General features: G+C 52.3%; 1 protein-coding gene across 1 annotated transcript in view; it reads right to left on the bottom strand.

Moving 5' to 3' along the window:
- The window catches only part of PTPRN2 (protein tyrosine phosphatase receptor type N2), a 639,986-nt gene that overhangs the window by 383,209 nt on the left and 246,010 nt on the right, over positions 1-10,767 (bottom strand). The window contains exon 10 of the mRNA XM_077761727.1: positions 1,352-1,438. Coding sequence (XP_077617853.1) covers positions 1,352-1,438 — 87 coding nt within the window. The remainder of the gene's footprint in view (positions 1-1,351; positions 1,439-10,767) is intronic.

Consider the following 10,767-nt stretch of genomic DNA (forward strand, 5'->3'; position numbering starts at 1 on the left):
AGTCACTTGGGCCTCCGCCGTGTCCCTGTAACCCACCGTGAACACGGCTAGACACGCTCTCCTGACGAAAGCTCTCCGGTGGCTTCCCAGCACAGAGGAGCAGAGCCGCCCTCCTCACGAGGGCCTGAGCTGCCCTTCCTGTTCGCGTGCACACAGCCCCCGGCTTGCAGGCACCTCGCCCGTCCCGTCAGGCGCCCCCACCCCAGACCTCACAGCCTCTGCCCCTTGGTCCCCCCGAACCAGGCGGGGACCTTCCGCAGCTCTGCTGTGAGTCTGTTTCTGCTGAAATGCCACGCTCTCTGCCACACCTGTGGCCTGGCGCTCGCAGATCCTGATCGAAATGTTGCATCTTGTGGACGGTCCTGTCCGCTGGTGTGGAGACGGTACAAGAGCCCTCGTCAGCTGGAGAGAACGGGCTGGACTGTCATCGGCTGCAAGGAGCCCCGTGAAGTGAATCTCTGCTTACCGTTAAGACCGGGACTTGGCCTTGGCCCCTCCTCCCAACTTCTGGCTCCTCACTCACAATAAGTGTGATGAGCTTCAGAACGAATTGCAGCGGCAGGTAAGGATCCTGGAACGCCCCGCAGAGTAGAGACTGGCGGACGGTCAGAGGAACTGTATTTCCGGGACTGAAGGCCCAGCGCCAGCCGTTCGTATCCACACGTGACTCAGCTGAGCCCTTTATTTCCAGGCCTTAGTGGCTCATGGCACACACACTGCTGCATCCTGACGCTGCTTCTGAACTGACCTCCAGCCCAGACCCCCCCCAGCCGGAACACGATGGTCTGTCCACACCTGCTCTCACCTCCTCCATTTGTTCCTTTTCGAGGTCCCCGTGCCCCATTCCGTGCAGTCCCCCAGAAACCTGGACACGGCTGCCCCGCACTGCGGACACGTGCGAGCACCCCAGTCCCCAGCTGGCCCACTGATGGCACTGGGATGGCCCAGCTCTTGCCCTTGGTGCAGTGAGTACACGGCAGGGTCTGTACACTGTAGGTACTCAATAAGTGCTGACTTTTCATGGACACGTGCCATCCCCTGGCACAAGCTTGAGAATGTTCTAGAGCCTTCCAGGTAATTCTAGGTGCAGCAGGGCTGAGAACCATGGCCCCGGGGGCCCTGCCCTTCCAGGAGATTATAATTTTTACAATTACACTCCAGTTTGTTCTGTGCTTAAATAACTTACCAAACCCACCTGGAATTTCCCTTCCATTTCTTTCCTGAGCTGTTTCTCTCTGATATAATTAACAAGAACCCCAGGCACACAGTTCTCTCCCCTGCAAACCAATTTATGGAATGGAACCTGATGCGAGCAGAGAATAACCCCAGGGCCCCCGCACCCGACACTCACACGATGTCTGTGAAGACGCTCATCGGCACCTCCAGGAGTCGCGCCACGTCCTCCATCAGCTCCTTCCCCTTTTCTGGGCTCAGGGGGCTGTGGAGGAGAGCGGGGGGCAGCGTTACAAAATGGAACTCATCAACACTTGAGAAGCCACACGTCCCCCCGCGCCCCCACCGTGGTGCCTGCGGGATTCCCGTCACACAGTGGCCAGGCTCTCAGGGCAGCCGGGATCAGGTGCGTCTTCAGGCATGATGAATCGCCCGAATTTCCCGGCAATGAGACAAACAATACAGTGCAAATGGAATTGTTAGAAGCGTAATGGGCCCATGATGCAGTGACGGCTCATCTCAGCCTTCAATAAAAAATATAATAGGGAGGGTGGGAGGGGAGGGCGGACGAGAAGAAGAGAAGAGATGGGAGATGGAGGGGAGGTAGACGCTGAAAATCACATTTCAGGATGGGCATCAGACATACAAAGGAAACATGCATTTTTTAAATGTACTTGTTTCTACAATGAGTGATGTGCTAATGACAGATATGTGAGTGGGCCACACTCAAAGGTGAAGTGAGACAGATGCATGTGCGCTCCGGGACGACGTGCCCCAGGCCCACAGGAGGGCGGGTTCCACAGTCACCAAGGAGCCCAGAGTTCCAATTACACGTCCTGAATCCCAGCACACGGCTTCGGAACTCACTTCTTGCCTGTGAAACCCTATTAGCAGCATTTCCGAGAATATCCGTTACACTGCCCTGTAAGAACTGCTGTGCAGTAAAGGGTTTCAACCCGGCTGACCACCCTCCCCCTCGGCAAACGTGCGGAAGACCGGCTGGGGCAGCCGTGAGCAGGCGGGCCCTGCCCTCCCGGGGTCGTGGGCGGGTGGCACACCAGTCGGAGACAAACTGTGCATCTGATTGTGTCATCCCCACTCCACACGTTCCTCCAGCCAGAGACGCAGATGTGACCCTGTGTGGACAGAGGTCACGGCCGACCACCATGCGGAGATGAGGTCAGCAGGGTGCCCCTAGCACAGCGTCCCCGGGATCCTCGCATGGAAAGGACACACACAGAGACGAGTCCGGATGCATCCAGGTTCCTGCGGCTCCAAGGGCTGATGGGGTGCAGGGAGCAGGTGGGGCCTGCAAGCTTGCGAGAGGTGACGGGGGGGGCGGGGGGTACGTCAACACCCGGAGGTGATCCGGGAGCCTGTGAGATGGAGAAGCCACTGGAAGGAAACGTGGGGAATTCCGCCCTGGACACATCACAGCAGAGCCCAAACAGCACCCTGGTGGGGGGTGAGTGTGCACTGCAGCCCAGAGCCGTACGAGAGAAGACAGGGCCAGTGCCGGTGAGCAGGTGGGTTCCCCGGGGACAGATCGCTGGGGACAGGAGTTGGCAGAGGGGCTGAGGACTCCCTGAGGACTCAAGTGGAGACAGAGAAGTGAGCCCAGGTTGGGAGGCTCTGGTTGGCCCCGCAAATGCCCTGGGGTTTCCCGTGCAAGCCCCCCAGGGGGAGGCTGGCACTGAGCCACGGCGCCGAGCCGCCCCCTTCCGCCTTGCCTCGGCGGGGCCAGGAGCGGGACCGCCTGCAGAGGCCAGTTTCTGCCGGTGGCGCCAGGCCTGCTCCCCACACCTCACCCGCTTATTCTAGATCCCTTGTGACCTCCCAGGGTGCTGTTCTGCCCTCCACCCTACTTCCCGAGCAAGTGAGTGGTCCCCGGGGCTGCGGACCCTTCTGTGAAGGACAGACAAGTCCTCCAAACCTCCGAGCACACAGGGGCGTTTCACGTTGTGCTTTAAGATAAAGGTTCGTTTTCATTTGTGTGCACGTGGTGTGGAAGTGCACCCTTGCACCTCGTGACCCCACCCCATTTAGAAACCCCCTGGGGACATCAGACCCCACGTCGCAGGCCCGCCGGGAGGGAGGACGCCAGCTGGGGAAGGGGTCCACCTGGAGCTGCAGGCTGGAGCCCAGAGCCCCAGGAAGGTCTGCGTGCAAACACAGTCTGCCGGGACTCCGCGCCGCGCTGGGGAGAGGCCGTGGGGGCGCGTGCAGACTCGACGACGGGCTCCTGCTCAAGAACAGGGGGCAGCCATGCCAGAAAGGTGTGTTCGTTAGAGGTCAGGCTCTAGAGAAAGGACAGCCGCACAACGCCGTGCCCCGGGCCGTGCGCACCAGTGACACGAGCGGGGCCTGGAGGCACAGCTCGGCTGCCGCCATTCCTCTGGGCGCTCAGGCGGCCGCTCCTCCTGGGACCAGGCCCTCCGACGCCCCGCGCAGGACGTGCAGCCAACGAGTATCCGCAGAATGGAGAGACCGGCTTTGATGAGGCCCCCTGACCACAGAGGCCACGTCCCCGAGGCCAGACTCCACCCAGGACCGGGCCCCGTGTCACAAACCGCTGGTGCTCTGCCCCCCACGGCCCCCCGCTCCCCGACCCAGCAGGTATGACGGATGTGTTAACGGCACAGACGACTGAATACCCAGGAAAATGTCAGAAGGTTAGGGTGCACGTCGTTAAAGGCGTCCCACCTGGCCGGCAAAGGTACCCTGGAAACCAAGCCCCTTAAAACTTGCGCCACATTCCAGCCTGGGGCCCCAGATCACCGACAGCCTAATCGCAGCCTCACCGACACACTTCTGGGGTGACTCCTTGTGGAAACCGACCCGCGTGCCTCCCTGGATCCACAGGAGCACACCTGTCTCCACCTGTGTCTCCAGGGAGAGCCATGGACTGTTTGTGGTCAGTGGCTTCTGGTTTTCTGCACCATTTTACAATAAAAAATAACTGATTGTCCTCGAAACAGGAGGGCCTCCCGCCTTCCTCTCCTGCCCAGTCCACTGCCTGTGCCCCAAGAAGGGACGCGCTGTGTGCCGGGTCCCGACGCACCCTCCAGCCTGCAAAGGGCACTGGGGAGGCCAGTGTCCAAAAGGTGGTGTCGAGGAAAGTCCGATAAATGCTGCTTTGGTGACCGCCTGTCCCAGAGAACACGGCCTGAGCTGCTCCGCTCTGTCACACGGCAGAGACGAATGAGGTCACGCTCAGGTCACCAGTGCGAGCGGGAGGGGAAGCCACACTTCGGGACCAGAGCTAGTGTCACCCCACCTGCCTGGACGGCGACTGGCTACCTGTGTTCCCCACAAAGGTGTTGAGGGAGAGGGTGGGATGGAGGAAGTCTCCCACTTGTCAAAAACTCCAGAGTTGTAACACGAGAATTCCAGCAGGTGGAACAGAACGTGCAAAAGTAACCCAGCAGACTTTACATCCGCAGACAGGAAGCCAAGAGCTTGTCGCAGAGACAGGGAGGACAGGGTCCTCCTGGGGACAGGCAAGGAGGCAGCCCTGAAGGCCACAGCCGGAAAGGGCTGCCCCGCGTGCACAGGGGCTCCCAGCTGGGAAACACCCACAGAAGCTGCCAGAACACGCCCCAGGGCGCTGGGCTGAGACCCCGGAAACGCACTTGGGTGGCAGCCCTAGGGACGCGTGCGCATGCTGGCTGCTGCTGACTGGCCACACTCCCCTCCACTCACTGCCCACGCCTCCTCCTGGACGTCCCCCACCGACCCTCAGGACGGAGGCGAAGGGACTGAGGTTGCGGCAACGCGGGAGCCCTTCCCCCAGCGGGCTCCCTGTGCGTGCGTGCAGGAACGGGCGGAACCCGGGTCTCCGCCCGGCACCCGTAGATCTCAGAGAGCCTAAACGGACGACAGGGACACACGTATACGGCCAGCGAGGTGCTTCGTTTCAAGGGGCAGCGGCAGGCACGCGGCCAAGTTGAATGCCAGTCGGAAACGGGCCGTGAGGCGACGTCACTAGGGACAGAGGTAGGAATACGAAGCTCAGTCTGATGCCGCGTGCGGTGACAGTGCCCCCGGGGCCCCACCCAGCTCGCTGCCCCACTCCTTCATGCCCCACGTGGGGCCGGCAGCCCAGGCCAGGTGGCCAGGACCATCCTTCTCCTTGTGACCTCTCAGAACACGCTTTGCCTGCAAGTGTGCCTGCGCACCGCCGAGGACACTGTCCTGGCCCTGCAGGGAGCGTGGGCAAGCGACGTAGCTCCACAGGGCCCGGGAGAGGAGGCGTCTGAGGACACGGAAAGCACTCCCCCGGGCTGCACGCACACACCTGCACTCACACCTGCACTCACACCTGCACTCACACCTGCGCTCACACCTGCACTCATACACCTACCTGCGCACACACCTGCACTCACACCTGCGCTCACACCTGCACACACACACACCTGCGCTCACACCTGCACTCAAACACCTGCGCACACACCTGCACACACACCTGCGCAAACACCTGCACTCATATACCTACCTGCGCACACACCTGCGCTCACACCTGCACTCACACCTGCGCTCACACCTGCACACACACACACCTGCGCTCACACCTCCACTCAAACACCTGCGCACACACCTGCACACACACCTGTGCAAACACCTGCACTCATATACCTACCTGCACACACACCTGCGCTCACACCTGCACTCATACACCTACCTGAGCACACACCTGCACACACACACCTGCATACACACACACACAATGGACTCCTCAGGGAGAGGAGGAGTCTGATGAGACAGTAAGGACTCCCCCCGGCTGCATGCACATGCACACGCACACACCTGTACTCACACAACTGCACAGGCACACACCTGCATGTACACAGGTACCTGCACACACACACACACTCGACTCCCCAAATGTGCACACACCTGTAGGCACAACAAGAGGGACCTGCACGGGGACCTGTGTGCAACACAGTGCAACAGGCCTGCAAATACACACATGCTGACTTGCTCGTCAGGAGGAGCAATGGTCCTAAAACCTGCGATGGTTGTCGTGATGACATACACTCCTGGATCGACACTCCCTGGGCCACTTGCCTGCCCAGTGGCTCCCCTCCCTCCCATGACGCTCAGCCCCAGCTGGCCCAGCCACCCCTCCCTCAGCCCCTCGTAGGCCCCACGCCCACCAGCCACGTGGCGCTTCCTCCCCTGATCCTGGCCACCAGCAAGGCCCCACCAACGCTGACCAGGGGGCCTGTGAGGCCTCCCCTTCCTAAAACTCACCCTGCTTTGATTCAGAAGCACCCAGCTCACCATTTATTATAGAAGTTCTCTTAATTACTTCACATGTGTTAATCCAATCCCCCTCACACACTGCGGGCTCAGTGAGGCACCAACCACATCTCCTTTTCTGTACCTTCGAAGCCCACTGCCCCAGGCCGAACATAAACCGACTTCCCAACCAAGTTTGCTGCCGATTCCACGAATTCCGTGCTGTAGCCTCTTTAAACCAAAGGGTGACATGATATGACAGGGAGCCCAGGGGCTTCTATTGTGAGTTCCAGTCTCACTTTAGCCTCAGGACCATCTCCTGACCATACATTCTTCACCCCTCAATGCAGAAAACTAACACTTTTATCCATAACAAGATTATTTACAATAGCCTTGAAGATAATGATGAAATCTGCCAGCCCAGAATATGTTTCTGAACCCCTCACCTCCGCGAGTGAGGCCTCGGCTTACGCAGACCATGTGATGAACACCACAGCCCCTCCCGCCTCACCAGGGGCTTATGACAATAGAGGGTCCGGTCAATAGTGAGACCAATAAGATGGTGCTGATTGTACTCAAAATGACCATGCAGTTATTTCTATTTTATTTTTAAAATACATGGCCATCTTCTGTCATTTCATGGTCTGAACTTCCTTAGAAAGCAGTTGGAGTTAATCTCAGAAATCAATGGACGGATATGGCACGTGCAATTTCATCTGTGTGTCTGTGACAGCTGTCACCCTGATTACCTGAACACCCAATGCTCCCGTGAGCGAGAGGCGCCAGCAGTGCCTGCAGCCCGGGTCCTCACTGCCTGCCTTGACATCTAGTAGTGGAGGGGGTTTTTGAAAGCAAGACGGTATCTCCTCTACTGCTTTTTCATGGTGAAGCACGACGGCTTGTTAATGCTACTGTGGACTCATCTTGAAGCCGGATGCTCCTGAGGACCTACTAAACAGGTAAAATAGGGGAAATCTGAGGCAGTCGCTCCATTCACCTGCTGGGAAGCCCGTAAGAGAAGCCAACAGTAACCCCGTTTTCCATGATGGCCTCACAATGCCACACACAGCACTGTGGACTTCCGCAGTGCCCTGACATCATCACGGGAATGAGGGGACAGATGGAAAATTAGAAAACCTGAATGTGTTCAATGGTGAGGAAGTTGTGGCGATCCACCCTAAGAATAGTGAAAATAACTTACAGGTCGGAAATGTTAGGAGTAGCAGAAGCCCTCAAAGGTGTCCCTGATGCTCGCCACAGGGCTGGGACTCCACACAACAGTCTTACTTAGTGATCGCATCAGACCCATGAGGAAGGTACTGCCGTGAGCCTCATTTTAAAGGAGTGGAAGGAACCCTGAGTGGGTCAGTCGGTTAAGCGTCCAATTCTTGGTTTCAGCTTATGTTGTGACCCACTGTTCAGGAGTTGGGGCCCCAAGTCCCGGCTCTGCACTGACAGCACAGAGCCTGCTTAGGATTCTTTCTCTCTCCTCTCTCTTCCTCTCTCTCTGTCCCCTTCCCCGCTCGCACTGTCTCTTTCTCTCTCAAAATAAAAAAAATAATAAAGATAAAAATAAAGGAGTGGAAACTGAGACTAGAAAAATTAAATTCACGCCCAAGTCATGTCACTAGTAAATCCCCAAACCTAAGTGTTACTCCTCAGGTACATTGCGAACTGGGGGATGTCCAGGTAACGGCTGCATCCTTACCTGTGAGGAGTGTCTGTACCTATAATATCTCATGTCTTATCTCTGCGACAGTGTTACTGTATCTTCCCTCTGGCCCAATAGCCCCGCTAACCACACACTCATGTCTAGGACACTATGTTCAAGAGTGATCGTTTGCACTTCTGCTGCTTTACTTCCTGATTTTGGACATTTTCCTATTCAATCAAAAATTCACCGAAAGTAGGGAAACAAATGATGGATGGACTGCAAAGTGGTATCGGGCAACTTTGATACAAACTTTTTTGATGAGATGATATTTGAAAACACTGGGTAAAATGATGTTTTCATAGGATTCCCCAATTATTCTAGCCATCCCAGTATTGTTATAACAAATACTGATGCTTGTCCTATTTAAATAATTTATAAGCCAGTTAAATTTTTGCTAACTTAGGAATTTTCCCCAATGCAGACAAAAGGCATTTCTGATAAGGGGAAATGAGAAAGGAGCTGCCATGACTCAAAAATCCCAACTTTGATTCAGTATCACCTTTTTTTCCATGCAGAAAAGTAAAGCCCAATGGTTTTCAAAGAATGAATGAGTGAATGAACTCAGGGTAATTTGAGCAACCAAACTGAATTGCTCTGGCTGCTGAGCCCACAGCTTATAGACCATGTGCAGATTCATCTGGAGGTGCAGTAATCCTGAATTATTCTTATTAGTCAAGTTGTTGACAACCACCAACTCTTCACTGGTAAAAAAAAAAAAACAAAAAACAAACAAAAAAACCAGCAACAATTGGTAAAAAACTGTTGTATTCAAACAACTTGTTTTTAACGTCAAGATGAGACTGTACTTCTCACCATAAGTATGATTCTCTAAGTTTTTGGGAAAAAAATGCCAACAGCTTAATACAAATCTAAGTACATGATGTCTTAGGATTAGTTACATAAAAAGAATATTGACATCAAAAAAAATAAAATGAGGAAGGTAGTACAAAAATGTAGAGCTTTGTATGCATTCAAAGTTGTTATCAGCTTGAAATAGTCTGTTATAAATGTAAGATATTTTATGTAAGCCTAATAGTAACCACAAAGCAAAAGCCTATAATACATACACAAAAGAAAGAGAAAGAAATCAAAGCATACTACTACAGAAAATTATCAAACCATAAGGGAATAGAGAAAGAGAAAAGAACAAAGGAATCACCAAACAATTAGAAAACAATTTACTAAATGGCAATATGAAGTCCATATGTATCAGTAATTACTTTAAATGTAAATGGATTAAAAACTCCAATCAAAAGACATAGTGTGGCTGAATGGATAGGAAAAAAAAAGAAAAAATAACAATACTCAACTCTATGCAGTCTATAAGAGGCTCACTTCTGCATTAAGGACACTGACAGACTTAATGTGAAGGGATAAAGACAGATATTCCATGAAAAGGGAAACCAGAGGAAAGCAAGTGTAGATAAGCTTATGTTAGAGAAAACACTTTAAGCCAAAGATTGTAACAAGAGACAAAAGAGATAATTATATAATAATAAAGGAGTCAATTCATCAAGAGTACACAACATTTGTAAGTATTTATGTATCCAACATAGAAGCCTCTAATTACATAAAGCAAATATTAACATACCTGAAGGGAAAACAGAAAGCAAAGTAATAACAGCAGGGACCAGAAGGACTAACAGTTACATAACGAACATTCCACCCATTAGCAGAATACACATTCTTCGCGAGCGCATATGGAACATTCTCCAGGACAAATATATGATAGGCCACACACAAGTCTTAATAAATTCAAGAAGACTGAAATTGTATCAAGCATCTTTTCCAATCACAGTGGTATGGAACCAGAAATCAATCACAAGAAAACCGGATGGGGCCCCTGGCTGGATCGGTCAGTAAGGGATAAGACTCTTGATCTCAGGGTCATGAGTTCAAGCTCCATGTTGGGTGTGAAGATTATTTAAATAAATAAAACTTTTAAAAAAAGAAGAAATCTGGGAAATTCACAAATATATGGAGATTCAATGATATTCTCCTGAATAGCCAATGGGTCAAAGATGAACTAAAAGATATCCTGAGACAAATGAAAGGGAAATGTGGTATAGCAGTATGTGTGGGACACGGCAACAACAGTTCTAAGAGGAAAGTTACACTGATAAATGTCTGCATTAAGGAAAAGGAAATATTGCAAATAAACAATCTAACTTTACAATTCAAGAACTAGAAAAAGAAGCACAAATGAAGGCGAAAGTTATCAGAAGGAAGGAAATGACAAAGATCAGAACAGAAGTATATGAAATAGAGACTGAAAAGACAATAGGAAAGATAAATGAAACTAAGAGCTGATTTTTAAATGATAAACAAACTAGATAAACCTTAGCTAGACTTACCAAGAAACAAAACAGAACTCAAATAAATAAAATCAGAAATGAAAATCCATCTATATGCTGTCTACAAGAAACTCATTTTAGACTGGNTGTAAAGGAACAGAGGCAGAGCAACAAGAACGCCCTAAACTCAGTAAAAGAAGAGATATAGTAAAAATCAGAGCAGAAATAAACAACATAGAGACCAAAGAAACAATTGAACAGATCAATGAAACCAAGAGTTGATTTTTTGAAAAAATAAACAAAATTGACAAACCTCTAGCCAGGCTTCTCAAAAAGAAAAGAGAG

Source organism: Crocuta crocuta, unplaced genomic scaffold, assembly GCF_008692635.1.
Source record: "Crocuta crocuta isolate KB4526 unplaced genomic scaffold, BGI_CrCroc_1.0 scaffold408, whole genome shotgun sequence".
NCBI lineage: Eukaryota > Metazoa > Chordata > Mammalia > Carnivora > Hyaenidae > Crocuta > Crocuta crocuta.